The following is a 23,674-nucleotide window of genomic DNA, read 5'->3' on the forward strand; positions in this document are numbered from 1 at the left end:
ACACGTAGATCAATGTAGCATAGAGTGCAGAAATACATCCATACAAATACTGTAGTCAACTGATTTTTTTACTTAGGTGCAAATACAGTTCAATGGAAAAAAACGATCGTCTTTTTAACAAATGGTACTAACCCAAATGCCAAAAAATCACTCCAGACACGTATCTCACACCTTATACAAAAAACCTGGCTCAATATCCTACCCCCACCACTGAGCCAGACCCTACTCTGCTCACACACCCATGCTGGCCACCATTCAGCAGCTGGAAGGACAATAGCATCGAGTGGACAGCAAATGCTTTGATGAATACACGATGGAACTAGGAGTGGGAATAGTTCTGTGAAAAATACATGCAATGGCCCGACCAGATTGTAACATCTCTTGTAACAGCAAAAACCATCATAAACACTGAGAGCACTCTGAAACCAACACAGTTCTCTTGTACCCTGGTGGAGAAGTTTGAAGAAACTACAGCTAATAGCAGAAAACCACAGACTGTCCACAACTTCATACATGGCACATTGGTTCAACATCAGGAATGGAAAGGAAAGGAAAGCACAATAACAAGAAAGTTAAAAAATGGAAAATTAATGGTGGACCGCATCCTGAACAATGTCACCTGTACTCAGGTCTACAAAAAAGAAGAATAAAAATTCTTTCATCACTTTGGAAAGTAATTAGCTGAGAGAATGAACAAGCTCAGTTCAACAAGCAAACCTCCATAAGTATCTTATGTGCAATTAATTTAAAGTGCTGGTTTAATTAGGATCATCCCTTTGGTTCGTAAAGAAATGTACTTGTGCTAATAAAAAATCAGCTTGAAATGGGCCATAAACTTAAATGTAAATGTAAAACTGTAAAACACTTAGAAGAAAATGTATAGGAAAATATTTGTGACCTTGAGCTAGGCAAAGAGTTCTTAGATATAACACCAAAAGCACTATCAGAACAAGGAAAAAAATTGATAAACTGGACTTCATCAAAATCAAAAACTTTTTTTGCTCTGCAAAAGATACTTTAAGAGAAAGAAAAAACAAGGCAGGGACTGGGGGAAAATGTTTTTGAATCATGTATCTAGATTATACAAAAATCATCAAACCTTAATATGAAAGCAACTCTTTTTTTTAAAAGGACAAAAGATCTGAAAAGACACTTCAAGAAAAAATATATACTAATGGCAAACAAACACATGGATATATGGTCTATATTACTAGTCATTAGGGAAATGGAAACCAAAACCACAATGAGATACTACTATGTATGCTCTAGAATGACTTAAAAAAAAAACCTGACAATGCCAAGTGCTGACAAGTACACAGAAAAACTTGAATTCTCAAATGCAAAATGGTACAGTCACTATGAGCAATAGTTGGGCAGCTTATTATAATGTTAAATATACACTTACTATACATAATAATCCCACTCTTAAGTATTCACCCAAGGGAAATAAGACTTGGCTGAACATAGTGGCTCACACCTGCAAACCCAACACTTTGGGAGGCTGTTTGAGACCAGCCTGGGCAACACAGTGAGACCTTATATCTACAAAATAAAAAGAAAATAATTAGCTGTGTTTGGTGGCATGCCCTGTAGTCCCAGCCATTAGGGAGACTGAGATGTGAGAATGGCTTGAAGCCAGGACTTTCAGGCTGCAGTGAGCTATGACTGAGCCACTCCACTCCAGCCTGGGTAACAGCGGGGGGACCCTGTTTCAAAAAAAAAAAAAAGAAAGAAAAGAAATAAACAAAGAAGACATATTTACATAAAAACCATTTGTGAATGTTTGTAACAGCTTTATTTACAATCACCCAAAATTGGGTATAATGTAAATATCCTTCAGCTGGCAGCTAAACCGTGAAGGACCCATAAATGGAATAGTATTGAGCAATAAAAAGGAACAAACTACGGGTACCTGCAACAACACGGATGAATCTCAAATGCATTATGCTAAGTGAAAGAAGCCAGACTCAAAAGCCTACATAATGTATGATTCCATGTGTATGACATCCTAGAAAAGGCCAAACTATAGTGATGGAAAATAGATCAGTAGTTGTTAGGGGTTAAGGGTGGGTGGCAGGAAGATCTGACTACAAAGGGACAATGTATTTTCAAGGAGTTCCTTCGAGGAGGTAATAGAATTGTTCTGTTTGTCGAATTTTTGATATAAAATATATACCAAAAAGAGTAAATTTTACTGTATGTAAATTAAAAATACATTTTAAAAAGGTTACCTGAGCTAACACTTAAATATTTTATAGTAAATTTTCTGGGATAATTGTCATTGCAAACTCAAAAGTGCCTTCAAATTTTCTATTTTTAAAGTACATTTCCAATGCCATGCTTCTGTTTTGGCAAATATTCAAAAATTACATTTAATTAATCTGTGCAAGCCTATATGCTTACAATGAGTATGTAAAATATAGGGTAATTTTAAAAACACAAGATACAAACTTTAAAAAAGAGATTCAGGAACCTAAAAATGAGGCAAATATACTTAGTCAATACACCAAGTCAGAATCTATTTAGGAAAGACTTCTTCCTCTATGTAAAAACAAAATTTTTCAACACTTGACAAAGCTAAATCATGATGCTTGGCTTTCTATGCTATTGAAGTTTAATACAATCTGTTGACTCCAGTCTCAGTATACTCATCAGGGGTCACAGTCATAATAGATCATCAACATTATGAACTGTTGTTTTTGAGAAATGTGGATAATCCCCATTAGAGGCTAATACTCTTTTTGCAGGTAAATCAAATTATACCTTATACTTATTATATTTTTTTGTGCTGGTTTAGTTGAGAAATATTGGAGAGAAAAGTCACAATTCAAATACTTGATGCTTTTAAATTATCCAGAATCATTTTATACATGAGTGATTTATTCAAGGCAAAGATTAGAGGGACAGAATCAGAAACAGAGAGCAGTTCTCCTTATTCTCAGTTAAAAGCCCAGCTTCTAAAATCAGATCACAGGTTATTAAACACATTTCTATTCATTAGTCATCATTAAAGTTCATTTGCTATTACAATTTGAAAGTGGCCTTATCTCTGTTAGTACTATGCAATAATATCGGCTCTCAGAGATAAATGTATTCCTTTCCTTTTCCAGATGTATAACATTCCCTAGGATCAAACTGAAATGTTGAGTCATTTAGGACAGATAATATTCAGTGCACACTCAGCAAACTTTATTCAATATGTGGCTACTACCAAAAGCAATGGTCTTTCATTAAATGCTTGTTGCAAATTATCATTTAAGCTTCACATTGTTCATTATTTACACTGGCAGTACCCTATTTCCAATTCCCAAATGACACAGAGCCTCCTCTGATCATTCATCTCTCTGCTTACTTTCTCCCTAGTAATCTCTTTTGTTCTCTTTACTTTCCAGATCAAAGTGCCTTCAGGCTTCCCAATAACTGCCTACAACAGTGAATGGCCTTTTCTGCCATTCCCAATGAGTAAGGTAAGCAAGGTCAACACATCACGATGGGTGTGCACCGAATAAGTGCAATGCCTAAGGAGTGGTTATTAATTCCAAAGCTTTTTCCTTCACTCAAAAAACATGCGTGAAGCAAGTGACTTAGAGTGATGTTATCACTAGGAAAATCTTGGAAATATACACAGGGATACATGCAAACATCCCTCAAGCATAAGATACCTGTGTCAGTAAGAGTGGCCCACCGTAGTCATAATTCTAAATAAGAAGGAAGTGTGTCGCCATTAGAGTGGGCATGAAATTTAGGAATATTCCCCAATTCTTTTTCTCATCCTCTTTCCTCATAACCTCCCTCAGAAAACTTGCTCAATTTCACAATCTCTACTATTACTCAATAGGTTGACTCTGAGGCCTAAGACTCACATTTTCAAATGCCTGCCAGACATTTAATCCACTGATACCGCTAACCTAAACAAGGTCTTTCTCCTGATTCCCTTGTTTCTTTTCATATAATATTATCTTCTAGTAAACCAAACTTGAAGCTAGTAGTTACTTTTAATTCCTCATGCTCACTCACCTCTCATACTCAAATAAAGCTGCCAAAACAGCCAACTCTACCTTCACAGAGCCATGATATTCTTCTCCTTTTCTCCATTCCCATCATTAATACCCTAGTACAAGGCCTCATTACTTTTTGCCTCCTAACTCTGCTCTTTTTTGTCATAATCACTCCCCCTCCACTTGTAGTACCTTATTTCAAATTCCCAAATGATACAGAGCCTCCTCTGGTCATTGGTCTCCCCGCTTACTTTCCCCATAGTTCTTTTTCTTTTGTTCCCTTTACTTTCCCAAATCAAAGTGCCTTCAGGCTTCCCAATAACTGCCTACAACAGTGAATCCATTCCAATCCATTACTTATACTTTTGTCACCTGAACAGTCCTAACATATAGATTAGATCATGCTACTTCCTGTTCAGAAGCCTCCAACAGTTCCCCATTGCTCACAGATCAAAGTCCATATTCCTTAACCCAATACTAAAAGCGCTCCTCACAATCTGTCCCCAATCCATCTTTATTGGCTCCATCTGTCACAATCACCTTCGAGCACCACATATTCCTGTGAAAACAGATTACTGTCTTTCCCCCAAAACACCGTATGATAGCTCATAAGATCCTTAAACTTAGAATATTTTAATACTCCCGTTATCGCAGCTAGAAAACTTTGACATTCCAGTGCTAACTCTTCCATGGAGCTTTTCCCAACACCCTGAGCTGAATATGTTCTCACAATCCATAACTCCTCCATCACTGAATTAGTCCCTGCATAGTGCTTCTCACCTAGTAGGTCTTATCTTCACCTCTTACATCCTCTATTAGACTATACTGCTTGTTTCTAATTCTGTAAATATTCTAACCTATAAGGGTCATATTGGTTTTTAATTTTCCAAAACCCAAGGCAAAAGCAAACGTTCCCAATATTGGAGGCCATAACAGATGCAAAGGTCAAAGATGATAAATATGATACTTGAATAAACAGCTGAATGAGAATACAATGAAATCAGCTAGGGCTACAATTCTAAGTCAAAACAAAGAAGTCTTCTGTGTCCGTATGTGTTGATATATTTCTTCTCTGCTTTTTGTCATGACATGTTCTGGAAACCATGCTATAAAGTGAGAGATACAGTCCCGCGGGAAAAGTGATATTATAGGGGATGTGTTTTTGACCAAAGATTCCTTATTAAATAAGCGACAGATATGAACAACATGCAATAAAAACAAAGATACAACAACTGTAAATCTTTCCAATAATTTAAAATCATAATCTGAGCTTTTTCAAATGGGCACCTACGTGCTGTGCATATTTGTTATACCAAGGGTTTTAATATATCACAAATTATATATACCACACATAAAAATAGAAGTAACTTTCATAAATCTCATTAAAGTCAATATGCTAGCTATAATAAACCAAAGCTGAATGGATCATTTTATTTGCCTTGTTGCTATTTAGAAGGATATTGGGTGTTTGTGTGGAAAGAGTGATTCAAATGACTTAAGTCTTGCTTTCAAGACCAACAAAAAAACCAGCCCCCAACCTGCCCATGGAAGTAGAACCAACCATTTTCTCTTTATTAATTTCACTGTGATAACCTGACACATTCATTATAATTCCTCAGACCTTAGAGCCATGTTCAAAGGTAGATATGCGAGATTTGGAAAAGGAAATCTCAGGTTCTAGCCTGGCTCTGTCACTTATCAAGTGAGTGATACATACCCTTTCTGCGCCTCAGTTACCTAAAAGGTAACTATAGTATAAAACAATGGCTACCTCAGAGTTACACAGAAAATTCAGAGATAATGTAACTAAATTGCTTTTAAACTTCAAAGCCCCATCAAGAATAAGCTTTTTTATTTATGTATTAGTCCGTTCTCATGCTGCTAATGAAGACACAAACAAGACTGGGTAATTTATAAAGGTAAGAGGTTTAACTGACTCATAGTTCAGCGTGGCTGGGGAAGCCTCAGGAAACTAACAATCATGGTGGAAGGGGAAGCAAACACGTCCTTCTTCACATGGCGACAGCAACGAGAAGTGCCAAGCAAAGAGGGAAAACTCCTTATAAAACCATCAGATCTTGTGAGAACTCACTCACTGTTAGAAGAACAGTAGCATGGCGGTAACTGTCCCCATGATTCAATTACCTCCCATTGGGTCCCTCCCACAACATGTGGGGATTATGGGAACTACAATTCAGGATGAGATTTGGGTGTGGACACAGCCAAACCACATCAATTTATTTATTTATTTATTTATTTATTTTAAAGATAGGGTCTCACTACATTGTCTGGGCTGGAATGCAGTGTCTATTCATAGGAAGGATCATAGTGGACTGCAGCCCCAAACTGCTGGACTCAAAGAATCCTTCTGCCTCAGCCTCCTGAGTAGCTGGGACTACAGTATCACACAACTGCACCTGACAAGAATAAGCTATTATTAATTATCAAAATCATTCTTGAGGCTGATGGCATTTGGTCCACTATTAGCATGTTTAAAAGTGAAAGGCTAAACAAACATTCCCTCCCCACCCCATGTCTTCCTAACTCCTCAGTTTATTCAGAAATACATTTGCTCCTTTTTAGTACAAAACAGCATGGAAATGGTAAGAGTTGTTAGGTCACTCTTTACCACTCTTCTCCTTTTTCAGAGCCTATATGATATCTTTCAGGGCACTCTGCACTACACGGAATAGCCATAAAACAATTATCATCTGGGAGAATGGCCACTTTGGTCACTATGCTGGACACAGTTCAGTTCTGTGGACAGGACATTTTCTTCAATCAGGGAAGAAGGGGAGAATTTTCTTGGTGTTTAGAGGAATCAAATCTGAGTCCTTTTGCCTCCAAAGGACATACAACTTTCTAGAGACTGCTCTTAATGTGGAGAAAGGCAAGGAATAGAGAGAGGGGAAAAAAGCTAAAAAGGTATTAATGAAGACTGAGTATCTCCATCTTAGGAAGCTAACGTGCATGTGTATTCAATACATGTGAAAGGAGAGATAGCCCTGGCCACCTAGCCTTCTACTCAGCCCCATTAAGAGTGAAGAAGGGCTTTGAACTGGAAGGGAGGAGGGACTTTCCTTACTTCCAAATCAGATTTTTTTTTTTTTTAAATAACCAGACTGTTCTAGAAAGAGAAGGGAACTTTGGAGACTAAGAAAGTGTATAGGTAGATGTCCAGAGATGGGATAACACCTCCTAATCCTGGGAAGAAGCAGAGGCTGCCAGCCCCAGGAAGGATACAGCCCAAGTCCAGTGTCCTTTCAGTACCTCAATAAGTATACACCTGGGGAGGGAGGCTGGACTTTGCTGAGGCTAGTACCCCAGGGCTGCCAGTTTCAGCAAAGTTCTCAGATAAGCGATTCCTTTCAGAAAATCATATGGACATGGTCCATCATCATATTACAAGGCTAGGGAGGGTTTCAGCCTCCCTTCTCATAATCCCCATCAGTGCCACTTAACCCTACCCCCATAAAAATACACAACATAAGTAAACACAGTATGTTTGCTCTACAAACACACTTTCAATTCAGGTCCTCTATTTCCTTCTATCTAGGTTGCGCTCCATCCCAAACCCTTCCTAAAAAGAAACTCTTGAGCCTCTAAAGGATTATACCAGCAGAGATGGACCTAGATAAGAGAGCCCTCCCCATATATTCTGGAGCCTTTGTATGACTTGTAAATTAACTGTCCTACTACTCAGATGGGGAACTCAGAGCCAAATTTAGCAATAATGATGATGATGATAATAATAATAATAATGCAATGTAACATTTCTTGTACTTAGAGTAAATATTCACACAATACAATAAAAATTATTCAACTTAAAACCTGTATATACATAACAAAATCTATGCCCTAACTATAGGTATCTTACTTTTATTCTCTATGAATGTCTGCTGAAGTACTTTTAAAACTATCAAGCTTCTACTTCAATTGTGCCCAAGGCAAGGAAATTTAGTACATTTTAGATTTTAGTACATGGCTGGGCAAAGTCTTGAAGGGAGAGCAGTGTAATGGTTGGGTCAAACACAACCATTGCACAAGGGAGCAAGCAGCACTGGGGAAGAGAATTTAAAAGGGAAAGATTTTCTCTCTGGAAATTCTACATTGAGAGAGCTTCTGTGCTATAACTCTATAAGGTTCTATGTTCTCTTTTTGTAACAGAAGCCATTGCCTTGTATTAAGACATTAATAAGAATTAACTTTTTGTATAGATGAGTTTAAGAAATAACCTACAAAACTGCTAATACAGGTATAAGACAGAATGCCCTTCTGCATTGGCAGTCACTACAGCAGATTTGGAAAACTAGAAACCTGTGGGCTAACTTTGGCCTAAAACTTTTTTAGTGTCCAGAAAATGCTTATTAAAATTTTTAACTTAAGTGTTACAGAATAAATATTAGGAGATTTACATAAAAATCTTTGTTTCTCAGCTTTAAAAAAAAACAGAAGATCTGGCAACATTGGGCCACCTTATGTTCACCTGGCAACAATCAGCTGAACCAAGAAATCACTGAGCCCTTTAAACCTCCCAGCTCACTACCGTCCAGCATCTTCAGTCCCTATGACATTGTATCTGCCCTTTTTCACTCATTTGGATATCCAGTGGTCCCTGAAGGCATCTGAATTGGTGACCTCTGTACCAAAGATGTGAGAAACAGTCATTAAATATGCAGCAACCTGGAATGAGGGGTGGCCCAGCATTTGAAGGCCAGAGAAGGCCTTGATATTCACATATCCTTTGCCAACACTGTATACTAGACATGAGAGATGGAGCAGGCCCTGCATCAAATTCCTTTTAGCCTTTTTCCTGCACTGAACTGTCTTATATGACAGATTTCTTCTCAGTTATTAAATCTAATCCATAGCTACTCAGTGTATATAAGGACTGGAAGGACATTTAAAGAGCTGATTCCGACCCTGCCTCTCCTGGTTATGTTAGGCAGGTTGCTTTTAAATAAATGGGGGTCTCAGTTCCTCCTTTCATAAAACTAATGTGTCCACCTGGAATCATCATGAAGATCATTTTTAGTTGGGCTGTCTCCATCTATACCACCTCCAACTTATCTAGAATCTATTCAACCCTCAAGAGCTGTTCAAGTTCTATCACCTCCATTAAACCTCTTCAGACTTCTCCTTTCTTTGAATTTTTGAGCTTATCACCAATACCGTCCAAATTAGCATTTACTAATTTTCTAATTGCTTTGCTTTGACTATACTGGTTCACTTGCCACACTGAAACAGAAAATTCCTCTAGAGACTTTACAGTTTAATTTTTAAATCCTTTACAGCATGTTATACTTAACTGGTATTCAATGATTATTTAATTATTTAAACCAGATAAAGATACAGAAAATATGTATAAAATGGCAACCTTCCCAAAAAGCACCTTTCATCAGCCTCCTCAAAATAAATTATTCTAACCAGCATCATAACTTGACCATCTGATTCAGGCAGGCATAATGTGTACTATGCCTGTGAGACATCAATGAAAAGACACTGCTAGATTACCATATTACTTTGTACTTGATCATTTCCTCCTTCCACAGTTGAAAAGCTCAAAAGGGGAAAAATACAAACAAACATTAACTCACTACAATAATATATTAATCCGTGAAAGATTTGTTACCCACTAAAATAGGGCATGAGAAAAATTTTCCTATTATAATTTTAAAAAAAAATCAATTACTAGTAAGAAGCTACAGGTCAGATATTTGAAAACTACAACGAAAACCATCCTTACTCCTCCCCCACCCCCTTGGATGTCATCAGAAATTCTGAGTAAGAGTAGGCCAAGTTAGGATATCATGTGGGTGGGGATTTACCCACATTCACCGGAAAAGCAGTGGGATACAGGTTTTACTTGTTCCGGTCAAACATCCCTTCCCCCTCACCTCCCAAATAATTAAGGCTTTAGCTATGTGCTCAGTCCTTTACTATCAAAAAAAAAAAAAAAGAGAGAGAGAGAGAAAAGAAAAGTTCAAGTACAGAATTATTTTTAGATTATAGTCCGCTTAGAGATGAACTATTTGAATAAGGTTTCTACTTTTGGAAAGCGGAGAAAACTAGGTAGTAAAGCCTCTATTTCCCTTCTAAGAGTAAACTTTTTAATCCAATTTGATGATTACCTTAATTTCTCTACTACATGAATTTAAGATAACACTGTATCACTAAAGTAAATGAAATTAGCAAGCGTTAATCACGTCTTAACAACTAGCCAATCTTAGTGGATTGAAATTAAGTCAATTTACAAACTGTTTTCCTGTGATGGAGCAACACTTAATACAGGTGTTTCCACTTAATCCAATTCATTCTGTAATTCACATTATACACCTACTATGTTTGAGGGTCTGAATCAAAAAGGAGTGTACCCGTACGGTGGGGAAGGCATTTATTGGGAGGGGAGGACATGGAATCATGGCCCTAATCCATTTAAAATAATGAAAAATACTGATTAAATATCTATAAACTTTCCCGGGGAATCCCAGTGGAACAGAACATGGTTTTATAAGCTGAGGGTAAAAACAAGCGTCTCAGTTTTTTTATTAAAAGAACTTTTTTAAACTGCCTTTCAACAGTTTGAAAGCTTTCAATGGTTTGTTTTATCTGGTGTTTCTGATCAACCAATTAATCCATCCTCTGACAGGAACTGTCAGTCTATCCACACACAATCTGAAAGGGACTCCAGATTAGGCTCCCTCTTTTAGCCACGCCTACACAGGAAGCATCCTGTGGATGGAATGGAAAGTATGCCAGGCCTTTGCACGCCCCTCACGCCCCCATCTCCTCCGCTTAACCTCGACAGCCTCTTACCTTTAAACCCTAGCTAGGTTTTCACACAGCCCTATCAAATAAAAAGGACAATACTCAAACTGAATTAGAGAATGAGAATTGTCGAGGTTTCTTTTAATTTAGATCAATGCCAGTTTTACTCTTCTTCTAGAGTCCTTTTTAAGGAGATATCATCCCAACCAGTTGTGATCCCAGAGAATCACAACAGGGCATGGCGTAGGAAAGACCTCGAAGCTCAATTCTCTATTATACCATGCCCACCATACGAAAGGCATTTAACCTCCCGCGTGATTTTGTCCTTAAGATGCTCCACAAGATCTAACACAACTCCTACATCTAAGAGTCGACTCACTAATTTCAAGGGTTTTTGTTTTTGTTTTTATAAGCTCTGCGTGTGGCACCCGATAACTTCAAGTTTAGAGTGAGCAGTTTCCTCCCAATGCCGTCTGCTCAACTACAGTACTAGGAGTTTTGAGGAGCAGCTCTCTAGCGAGTCCTCCTGCTGCGTCCTCCCCCACACGCACGCACCAAGTTCCACAGCTTCCGCAGCCGTCGGGGAACAAAGTCCTTATTTGGTCACGGCCATCCCCTTACATAGTGGAGGTGGAGATCCTCCTCTCCAAGGACCACCCGCGTAGGGCGAGATTCCCCAATTCTGACTTTTCACTACTATCCCCCACAGGGGCGGGGCTCCAACTCCAGGTAACCAGACCAGGCAACCTGGACTTCCAATTAGCAGGGGAGTCCCCAAGCCAGCCTGGCCAATCTCGGCCGGCTAGCCAAGACGACCAGACGTGACGTCAGACATGATTAAGTTGGCGCGTCACCTAGACGTCAGCCTCTTACCTCTCGGACGTCCCGTCCCAGGAGCAAAACTCTAGTGACTTTGGGCCCGCCCCCGTGAGAGTGGAGGGCGGCCGATGAGGGCGGTTCTGAAGGGAACGAGACCAATGAGACGAGCCCGGGGCGGGGCGCGGGGCCGGAGGGTGGGGCGGGTGGCGGCGGTGGCAGTCCGAGGTCTGGCTCCGCGCAGTATATGACAGTACGTCAGCAGCGGGATGGCCCTAGCAGTGGCGGCGGCTGCAGAAGCCCAAGCAGCCGCGGCCGCAGTGGAGGCTAGAGCCGGAGCGGCGGCGGCGGCGGCACCCCGGGGAGTTTAAGATGGCGGCGGGGGGGACAGGGGGCCTGCGGGAGGAGCAGCGCTATGGGCTGTCGTGCGGACGGCTGGGGCAGGACAACATCACCGTACTCCATGTGAAGCTCACCGAGACGGCGATCCGGGCGCTCGAGACTTACCAGAGCCACAAGGTGAGCGGGCCGGCCGGCAGGCTGGGCTCAGAGAGGCAGAGCGCACCCCTCACGGCCTGGCCGCGCCTCCCCCTGCCCGGGCGCCGGGTGCGGGGCCGGCGGAGCCGTGGCTGGCAGCTGCTACCGTCAGCGCCCGCAGCGGCCAGGCAGGGCAGGGCCGGGCAGGGTGGCTGACGCCGCGGTCCCGGGCTAGCCTGGGCGTTGGGGAAGCGGGCAGTCGGGCGGCCCCTGGCGGCGGGGCCGAGGCAGCCGCAGCCCTGGGTCGGCTGCGCTGCCGCTGCGGGACTTTCCGACGGCCCCCGAGGATTTCCTGGCTTGTTGGGTCCCAAGGAGGGAGAGAGGCCCCGATAAGAGAAGTGAGATGACCACGCTACCCTCGGCGGGGAAGGAGGGTAGCGAGCAGCGTATGGGCAAGGAACCAGGGACGACTCGCGGGCACCAGCTGTCCGCGTTTTCCAGTTACATAGGCACGGTGGATCCTCAGAGACAGGACACAGGCGCTCCGCGTGTGGGGGTGGGACACACCTTGTATTCCCAGGGACTTGGGGACACAGGCGCTCCACGTATCAGGGGACACACTGTGTGCTCGAAGGGATGGGGACTCGGGCGCATGGTGAGGGGCACACGGTGTACTTATAGAGATAGGGACTTAGGCAGTCCGTGTAAGGGGGCGGCGCACACTGGAACGGCGGGGACACTGGCGCTTCGCGTACGCGGGGGGGAGGGGACCCACCTGCATTCCCAGGGACTCCGGGACACCGGCGCATCGCGTTACTGGAGACGCGCCGCGTCCGGGACGGACACAAACCAACACAGTGCCCTGGGGAGAGACCTGAGGACTCACGCACACTTAGCGCTCCCCGGGAGCAAGACATCGGGTTCTGGAGAGAGAGGTTCACGGACGCTCAACGTACCCGAAAAAGCTCCCGGCGTCTTGGGCTGACTCTGGGAAGTGTAAACGGGGAACGAGCCAGAAGGTGTGGGGAGGATACAATGCATCCCGGGCAGAGACTCGGGCCTCTCACCCCTCGTTTTCGAGAGAAGCCCATGGACACACACACACACATATACACACACACCCCTCCAGTACAGAGAGAGGCTCAGATAGGCGCACATACACTGTAATTGGACTACAAATCCAGACGCTTTCATGTTGGAAAAAAAATGGGAGAGAGAGGGAAGCACCGAGAAGGGACGCGGTAACCAGGGTGCATGGGGAAACAGTTTATGGACATGCAGTACTGTGTGCCTATGTGGGAGACCGGAGTGGATACATCGCGTGAGGGAGGGATATGCCATATGGGGGAACCTGTAACGTTTTACAGGAGAGGAGAGAGTCGGAAGGGAGATAGAACCCACGGGGCATCTTACAAATAGCCCGTTCTGTACTGAGGAACACACTCCAACCGGTCTCGTAAAACAGACAGAGGGGCAGAAGGACACCGAGACACAGATTCACATAGTTATTCAGCTAAAAGTGGGGGAAAGAATTGACATCTGTTGAGCTCCCACTAGTGCCAGGCACTTTAAATACATAGAGCGAAGGCAGAGTCTGAGGCAGAGCGGCAGGAGAGGTGTGAACCCTGGTTTACTGGGAGTGTATTCAGAGAGCCCCCCCCCCACCCCATAAGTGTGCACACAGAGGAAGGCATTAGTTGTGCACACTTTGGATAGAAAATGAACTCACATGATAGGGTATTTGTAAACAGCAGTGGAGGCTCAGAGGTGAGTGTAAGGAAGGTACTCACAGAATTGGGTGGACACATGAATGTACGTGCTAGGACACTTGTGTTACTAACCAGAGAAGCATATGGTGAAAAGGACTCACAGACTTTGTGTGGTGGGGTGAGGGGGCGTCAGGGAGGAGTGCATGCACAGGGAGAAAGGTACCGTCCTACATACAGTGAAATCTCGAGAGAAAATCTCAAGAATGGCTGGGAGAGATACAAGAAATAGAAAACTGCATGTGCCAATAGCTACTCCTAGATAGGTGCACCTGCAGTGAAGAGACCAGCATCAGACGGAGTGGGAGGCCCATATGGGGGAAGCCAGAAACACAGGCAGAGGGACAGAAGCAGACAGTGGAGAGAAACTCTGGAGAGAAACTCAGCCTTGCAAGATGGAAAGATAAGCTTGCCTGTTCCAAAGGAAGGGCGTGGGAAGGAATGGCAGTGGGAAGAAGGTAGGTCTGGGGATGTGAAGAGAAAACCCAGAGGCCCAGAGAAAAAGAAGTCAGCAGGAGGCGGCCAGCCCCTATTCAGGAGCAGACCCGAGGAGCAGAGAAAGACTTGACACACAGTGGGTGGGAAGAGGCATCTCTGGGGGCAGTAGGTCAGCCAGCTACCTTGGGAAAACAACAGGCAACTGTACAGTTGATTACAGCAAGATTGACAGTGTACACTTGTGGGGAAAGCGGGCAGATGAGGAGGTCCACTTGGGGAAGGGAAAGTGAAGTGACAGTAATTGGTCATGATCTGCATGACCACTGGAGGCCCCAGAAGGGAGTGCTTTGTTTTCCTACCTTTGTATGGCCTTCATTTCTGCTTCCTATACCCTAGTGTTTTCATATTTGGGATTAAGTTTACAGTGCTCTAAAAGCCCCTGCATTTATATACCAGTAGCTTTCAGGAGACAGAAGATCAAAAATTCTTTCTCTGCCAACCCACCACTTAGTTCTTAATTAAAAAAAAAAAAATTACTTTTTAAGAGGTACCAAAGTCGTCAATGTCTTTGTTTGCTTCTGACTGCTTCTAGTACTTTTTCCATTTCTGTACATGCCCATTTATGGGTCTGGTTGGTCTCTACAGAGGCAGCAAAGGGAAAGGAGGAAGACTTTTTCCCAGATCTCTCTACCTTAAAGCATGGAGCCAGGTAGCTTGTATTAGTCCTAGGATTCCTTTTCTCCTGCAAAACTGGTGGTAGAAACAGTGGCATGTGGGGGATGGTACATAAGCTGACCATCCTTAACCAGCTCCTATCAGGACTCACTGTCAGCTCAGCCATGGAAACACTTTTTAAGGGGTGTGGACAAGCAAGCAGGAATTGGAGTGAAACTGTCAACCTCAGTTGGATGAAAACTGGGAAGAAACCAAAAAAATGAGATAGATACCTTTCTGGTGACTGAATGTACCGTTGGTACTTACTGCAGGCTTCACCCACCTGTGTGTCCTCAGTGCCCCTCCTCCTGACTCAGCCAGACCAGTGTACCTCTATGGGCACAGTAACAGTTGCTAGCAGTAGGCATCTGGCTGAGCTTTTATCCTCCAGTGGAAGGATATTAATTTGGTCTTTCTTGTCTTCCATCGTTATTAGAAATAGGGCTCATGACTTTAAATTGAAGCTGCTGTTTGGGAACATGTTCACATGGATTGGCTAATTGGGAAGAGGTTTCTAGTGGTCAAACCTGTTCTCTCTGGGGGGAAGATGGTTTTAATTTCTCATATAAAACTGTCCGCCACCATTCCTGTACTCATATAGGAGGGTACTTGATGGCAGGTAGCCTCTAAGCAGCTCTGGCCTATGTAAAGTGATGACTATTACTCCTTCTCTTCTAATGACTAAGAGCCAGAAATTTCAACAGGTTAATTTGCTAAATTAAGCATCAGAGAATTCTTTTTTTGTCCAAATTATTTTGTCTATTGGAGTTACTCTTCTAAATTAACCCACTTTGACGTAAGGCTTCAGAGAAGTGAATTTAAAAATTTTAGGAAGCTATGATTTAGGCAGAACAGAGAACTTCTTTAGATGTAATTGAGCAAATTTACAGCGTTCTAAGGGTTCGTGGAAACAGAATATTTGATGAAAATTCTGAAATCTTGTTTTTTTTTCAAATTAAAATTCCTCACTGTTTCAAAAGACACATAATCCTACTTGACCTTCGTTATTCAGGTTTCCTATTTTTAGAGAAGTGATCTTGGGAGCCTTTCTAAACAGGCAGAGGGGCATTGTGAGTCCAGCAATGAGAGTTATAGTTGGAGTAAATATCTTCTAAAAGTTGTTTTCCTACTCACTTTGAATACAGAAATGGTTTCAAGTTGATTGTATATCATGTTAACTGGAAAGTTATTTTCATGATTGGCAGAAAAATTTAGACATGATAATACAGATATCTACAATATTAACCTTTTAAAATGTAGATTATTTTGAATGAGGAGAAAAGTTGCTAAATAAATAAAATCACAAATTACAACTTTATAGTCATTTTAAATTGTTATCTGTGATTGTGTGGTCTACATAAGCTCTACATATTTTAAATGAGCATATATTACTGTAATTACATATTTCCCCCAAATGGAAAACTATATTTAAAATTAAAATCCAACATTTAAAAATACATTTTAGCTAGGTTCCTCAGTAATGCTGCTGGCTTTATTTTGATGTTTGAGTAACTTACTTTTATAACAAAAACTATATCAAAGCATTATTTTCAGATTTTGTTGCTGAGCCTGTCAGTTTAGTTTTTAAAAAATGTTTACTCAAAGTTTCAAAGGTGGTGGCTCAAATAATACTACCATGTTTGCTGACTATTACATAAACAGTCTTGCAGAGTTGTGTTTGGGGGCAGGGGCTACTCCTGCTCTATCCCTGAAGATCAGAAAGCAGATGCCTTTAAGTGGGATTCTGCTAACACTTTCTCTTGTCAACTCCATTGGATTGAAATACATTTTTCTGCCTTTGTTAGTGTCTTCTAGGAAAGTGATAATGTTTTTAAAATTTGTACATATATATTGCCATTGAATTTTTCATAATTTTAGATGCTATTTACAGAGCATAAGTTCTTATTTAAGCCTCCAAAATTATTGTCCTTCATAGTAGCTCCCTTCAATGTGTTACTTGACCTTTTGTTAAATCACTGAGTCCATAGGTCAGAGGGTAAGTGACTTCCTTGCCTTATCCTTTTTTTCTACCAGGTGAACTTTTTAGCATTTGATTCATTATAGTTTAAGACACAGAAAAGACTCATACTCTGCTTTTTTCTCTTTCTTTTTTTGCCTGCCCATATTTTGTATGTGTTTTCAATAATCTGCCTTATAAATACAGAAGACTGTTCTTAAGCCACCACTTGAGCATCCAGACCTGCCAGCACAGCACTGCCACCACTGTTGGACATGTTTATTAAGTAAAACAGTGAGGTTTGCTTTAGCAGATTCTATTTGCTCCACTTTTAAAATGTAGCCAAGTTTAATTTAAATAAATTAATCCTACTGACTTTTAACTTAGACCCATTTTCAGTCTGTGCTTGATTTTAAAATGCTTTTTATCAAGTAAAGTCAAGTTTGTGCCCCATCCTTCAGTGTTTGGAAAGTTTATTCAGATGCCCAGTTGCTCAATGCAAAGGAGGGTGTTCCTCCCTGAGAAAAGTAGTAGCCAGATTGCCTAAAAAGATAGACAGGGAAGCTTGGCACCAGAATTGGGAAGAGAAAGAAAGAACATATGTGAAGGATTGGAACATGTTCAAGAAAAGAATTTAAAAGGAAAGGGGCGTAGAATTCTTGGAATGACTTACAGAAAAGCTTACCAAGGACAATCACCAGATTCAGCCTTTCCATTTGCTCCATTTGCACTTGTGAAAAATTACAGAAGCTGTGTTCATAAGGCTTATTAGGTAATTGGTGATAAAGCCAGCAGAGAGAGGAAAATGAGAATTTCAGCTGAACTAAGGCTAGGTCACTTTTAACAATTTGTGATGACCCTTTTCTCTGCAACAGAGAAGCTTAGGAGCCCGGCACTAGATCCAGCCCACCATTTGCTAGATTGGGCCAAATGTATTTTGGATTGTTTGAGAAAATGTCCCTAAAATGTGATATTATGGACATTCCTACATTGAAGATGAACTAAGTCTTACAATAAAGAAAACAACATGTATATAACCCAACATCTGACTGTCCTGCATACCTCAGCTCCATACAGAATTTCCTATAACTTATGCACAAATTTACCACAGTTCTGGAGTAGAATATAATAAATTAATGTCCATGTCTTTAGAGCAAATTAAAGCTGGAAAACACAGCATAACTCGGGTCAGGTTACCAGCGAGGATTGCTATCTCTGTCTTTTTTTATCTCCTTCCTTCTTTCCTTCCTTCCTATTTTTTTCTGTGGCAGTACTATGGCTCTTGAGAGCCAATGTTAAATCTTCAGGAAGAACTGGTTTAAGAGTTGCCACTAATACTTTGCCAGCAAAGACCAAAACTGGCATTTGCATGGTTTAATTCAGGATATAAGAAAAGGGAATTTTATTAATTAAGCTATAAGCTCCTTGAAGATTCATGAATAAAATTATCACCTTGAATTGACCTCTACAGAAAGGGCATTTGGCTGCTGGTTTCATAGTAACTAGATTGTTAAACAAATGGCATGAGTTTCTTTCCTTCACAGGGATCCTATATGTTATTGGTCTAAAATCCTTGGGTCTTAAAGGATTTTAGCAAGATTTTAGCAGACAGAAACTGGATGGGGACCACATCTCCAGCAGAAACAATGGCATAGGTAAGCAAAGAAGAGTGGTAGCTAGGGCAAGCTCCAAGAATTGCCATAAAGACCCTGTTCTGCTTAACATGAAGGGCAAGAGAAAAATGTAGTTGAGTTTAAGAGAGAAAAAGTAGGTCAGAGCAGATTCATTACCTTACTAAGAAGTTTGGATTTTATTCTGTAAACAGAGTAGAAATATAAGGTAATTTGATCTACGTTCTAGGATTATTCTGGCCCTGGTGTGCAGGATGACTATAATGTGACTCTGGAAGGAGATAGACAAGTTAGGAAGAAGTTTGTGGTCCAGGCCAGAGATAACTGGAGTCCACCCTAGGGTGTTGGTGGGAGAGGCAGGAGATGAATAGAGTCTATAGAATTTAACAAGATATTGGCCGGGCGCAGTGGCTCACGCCTGTAATCCCAGCACTTTGGGAGGCCGAGGCGGGCGCATCACGAGGTCAGGAAATCGAGACCATCCTGGCTAACACGGTGAAACCCTGTCTCTACTAAAATACAAAAAAAAAGAAAAAAGAAAAAAGAAAAAGAAAAGAAAATTAGCCAGGCGTGGTGGCAGGCGCCTGTAGTCCCAGCTACTCAGGAGGCTGAGGCAGGAGAATGGTGTGAACCCGGGAGGCAGAGCTTGCAGTGAGCCAACATCGCACCACTGCACTCCAGCCTGGGCGACAGAGCAAGACTCTGTCTTTAAAAAAAAAAAAAAAAAAAAGAATAATTTAACAAGATATTTTAAAGAAGCAGGATTGAATTGAGATTTCTAGCCATTGGCACTAGGAGGAGTACCCCTAATAGAAAAAGGGAAATTGGAAGCAGTTGGGAGAGTGGAGTTGGGGGTAGGAGAGATAAAGATGTGAGTGATATTTTGGTGAACATTCACTCAGTCTTTTAGTTGATAATGAAAAGACTTGGGTTTGATTAGATGTTTTATATTTGTGAAGTATATTCAGGAGTTTGAGGCAGACAGATATATAAAACAGTGCTGTATTACTTAACATGTCTTATATAAACTGTTTTATTTGGATGGAAATTTTGTAGATTGTTGATGTTTTGAGGAAAGTTGAAATTCTTTGGGAAAAAAATTTGGTTTTCAGCAGGGCATTTTAAATTTTGTTTGTATTTTTATAGACTTTCTTTATTGAATAACGTCTATAAATTGTACTTAAGGCCATCATAAAGCACTGATAATATGAAATCTAATTTTATTTTAACATGGAAATCAGACCTTCTGTGGTTTCTGTCCTATTGATTAATGAAACGTAAGTAACTCTATATAATGTTCCTGGATTTACATTTCAAGTTTTATTTTGAAATAGTATAATTCCTAAAGTCCTTGAAGGAGTGCTTTCAATTACCTCACATTACCTCTATTTCTGTTTTGGTGTTTTGATTCCTTTATTTCTTTTTTATTGGCAGTTCCTTATGAAAAACAAAACAAAAGAATCATGAGTGCATAAAACTTTTGCTATACATACACATTGTAATGGACTACTATGAGCGCTTGGTTCTTGATCCAGGGAGATAACCTAGTCTGGAAGACTTTTTCACTCAACTGTGAGCTTATTCAAGGGTGTAGCCAGGCTTGAACTTTCTTATAAGATTCACAGAGATACTTTAAGACTTAAATATGCTTAGCTAGAAACAAGTATTAGCATATTTTAAGATAACATTTAATATCATTGCTTTTGGCTCCATTATTAGAAACCATGATACCTCAAGAACCAGAAAAAGTGTCCATGTAATAAAAAGTCAGCTGAGTATCTTAAGATGTTTTTTCTTTAATAAAAAGTTAAGAGGTAGAGTTAAACTACCAAATATTCGTTTGTTCACTCAGCAAACATGTATTTATCTTCTGACATTTGCCAGGGATAGAACTAGGCATTGGAGATAGAAAGCTGAATAAGTCATGAATGGTCCCTGCCAAGAAAGTGCTTGTCATTTTAGTAGAAGCAGGCAAATGTGAAAAAAAATGAACACTATAAAGTCTGTGTTCAAAGAGATGTCTTCTTTACCTGCCATCCTCTGCTCAGCCCGTTGTTTCCACCACACCCGTGAGGTTATACCTGCCAAGGTCCCTGTTAAAATCCAGTGGTCATCTCTTTGTTTCCATCTTACCAGACCTCAGTGGTATTCCATTCTCTTGACCACTTCTTCCTATTAGAAACACTTTCCTGATTTTCCTCCTACCTCTCTGCCTATTCTTTCTCATTCTCCTTTGCCTACTTTCCTCTGTTTGACTGGCCTCTGAATGTTGGAGGTCTCTATCTCTTCTCTTTATCTGTTCAGTCTCCCTAGGTGAGTTCATTTAGTCCTTTGAATTTAAATGTCATCTATACATTAATGACTCCCAAATATTTATCTACAGATCTATCCTTTTCTCTAGCTCCAAGTACTGATTTCCAATATACTTCCTCATCAAAGTTTAATAGATATCTCAAACCTTACATATCCAAACTGTGTTTTATACCCTTTTAGGAGTTTTTCTCAAGGGTATGGCTAATCATTGCAAGGAGAAAACTATCTTCTGACAATCAACTATTTCAATAAGTACAGACATAAAGGAAATTATAAAAGTGTTACCTGATTTTGTTATTATAAAAGATCCTCTCCTTTGTTGATAAGAGATTCCATGAGGGATCAAGTAAGATTTTTTTTTTAACTTTTATTTTAGGTTCGGGGTATGTGTACAGATTTGTTATGTAGGTAAATTGCATGTCATGGGGGTTTGGTGCACAGATTATTTCATCACCCAGGTAATAAGCATAGTACCCAATAGGTGGTTTTTTGATCCTCACCCTCCTTCCACCCTCCACCCTCAAAGTAGGCCCTAGTGTCTGTTATTCCCCTCTTTATGTCCATGTGTACTCAATGTTTAGCTCTCACTTATAAATGCAAACATACAGTATTTGTTTTTTTGTTCCTGTGTTAGTTTGCACAGGGTAATGGCCTCCAGCTCCATCTATGTTACTGCAAAGGACATGATCTCATTCTTTTTCGTTGCTGTGTTGTATTCCATGGTATATATGTACCACCTTTTCTTAATCCTGTCTACCTTTGATGGGCATTTAGGTTGATTCCATATCTTCGCTGTTTCTAAAAATAACTCATGATTTTACTCCTCAAATCTCTATCTACGTAAGTGTTCCCTATCTCAGTAAGTGGCAGAACTCTCTATCAAATTGCCTAGAAATTGACTAGCAACCCTTGATTTGTCTCCTGTTTTCTTGACATATTTGATCTATCAGCAAGTACTGTCAACCTTCAAAATATCCTGAATCTAACCCCACCCATTACTGCTATTCCAGTCCCAGTTACCATCATCTCTCCTCAGGATCACTGCCATAAACTTCGAGGTGGCCTTCAAGTTTCTACCCTTCCCCCATAATCCACAGCAGCTAGAGTGATCTTTTCAGAACATTAAATATGATCAAGTAGTCTCCCAGTTTCAAGTCCCCAATGGCTCCCTTTGTAAAAAATGTTTTAGATGCCACATTTTATTAATTTCTAGTTTTAAAAAAAAAACTTCATCTTCCAATCTAAGCTTATTTTACCACTTCTCCTTATACTTCTGCTTTAGAGTTCATGATCCCAGGAAACAAATCTTTATTTGCATTTACAGTCAGATTTGACATATAAGCTAATTATACAATTATAAGGCCCACATTAAATCTGGGGGGAAAAATGGTGGAATACTATGCTTCAAGTGTTGTTGATTTATTTATTTATTTATTTATTTATTTATTTATTTATTTTATTTTTGAGACGGAGTCTCGCTCTGTCCCCCAGGCTGGAGTGCAGTGGCACAATCTCGGCTTACTGCAAGCTCCACCTCCTGGGTTCACATCATTCTCCTGCCTCAGCCTCCCAAGTAGCTGGGGCTACAGGCGCCCACCACCACGCCTGGCTAATTTTTTGTATTTTTAGTAGAAACAGGGTTTCACCATGTTAGCCACGATGGTCTCGATATCCTGACCTTGTGATCCACCCACGTCGGCCTCCCAAAGTGCTGGGATTACAGGTGTGAGCCACCATGCCTGGCCAAGTGTTGTTGATTTAAAGGCTGGTTCACAGTAACTAACTTTTTGGCTGGTTGTTTGGTTTAGATTTTTGCCTTCCATGTTCAAGAGCTATTTGAAATCGTAAGATTTAAGACAAACATATATATGAAGATTTGATATATATATATATATATATATATATAAATAAAACTTGGCATGTATCAGATAGCCACCGTTTTCTAGAAGCTATCTTTCAAAACAAGGATTGTGCTAAATAGATGTTGGTTTTGATAATCCCTTATATTTCACTCTTTCCATGCTGTAGTGGCTAGAAAGAAATTATTCTTTACTTCATATGTTCTTTAATCTGGTTCTTCCAAATCTGCAGAAAAGGAATTTCTTTTGAATCTAAGGTTACATTGACTCACAGGGAAAAATACTAGATTGGTTTTGTGAAGCTTAATGACTTTCTTTTTGGCATCTAATAAAAGGTTTGAGGCAAAGAAGGAGATACCATTTTTTAAAGTAGTTTTGGATTATTTCTAAATTTCATATCATGTATTATTCTAAGCATATTCTTGGCTTTTAGCAAGAGCTGAGTGTATTTATTTCTTCAGGATCAACTGTCTGATTTCTTGTGCTATTTTCTGCTTTTAACTCCAATTTTCTTTCTTCCTCCTCTCTCCTTGCCTAGATATTTTTTATTACAGTGGTTAAAATATAATTATTAAATAGTCTTCTTTGGGTTCTCTATCAGATGATGTCCTAAAGAACAAAGAAAAAAGTGACTCTTGAACAAAAGAATCATTACTACCAGTTCTTAAATAGCATAGGGGGAAAGAAAGATGATCTATTTTATCCAAGTTGCATCCCAGGGAAAAGCATGTCTACTTATTTACTTTTTACTAGTGCAAGTAAAAACAAGTTCTCAAATTGTCTGGTATTTTCCTTCTGCCATAGTGCAAAACCAAAAAAGTGATTCTTAATTCTCTGGCTTTCAGTTTCAAATTTCATATTACTATTGTTGAAGAGGGGCAGGAAAGACTAACTATATAAAATGCTGAATAAGAGCACAGTTCTGAGCCCCAGGTCA

The 23,674-nt window shown here is 40.4% G+C and overlaps 1 protein-coding gene and 1 pseudogene across 1 annotated transcript in view; both read left to right on the plus strand.

The window, feature by feature from the left end:
* Positions 1-241: 241 nt before the first annotated feature.
* On the plus strand, positions 242-650 carry LOC100981337 (fatty acid-binding protein 5-like; annotated as a pseudogene).
* The window catches only part of ELL2 (elongation factor for RNA polymerase II 2), an 87,978-nt gene continuing 64,649 nt past the window's right edge, over positions 346-23,674 (plus strand). Inside the window, exon 1 of the mRNA XM_003822754.5 lies at positions 346-12,101. Coding sequence (XP_003822802.1) covers positions 11,955-12,101 — 147 coding nt within the window. The 5' untranslated portion in view covers positions 346-11,954. The remainder of the gene's footprint in view (positions 12,102-23,674) is intronic.

Source organism: Pan paniscus, chromosome 4, assembly GCF_029289425.2.
Source record: "Pan paniscus chromosome 4, NHGRI_mPanPan1-v2.0_pri, whole genome shotgun sequence".
NCBI lineage: Eukaryota > Metazoa > Chordata > Mammalia > Primates > Hominidae > Pan > Pan paniscus.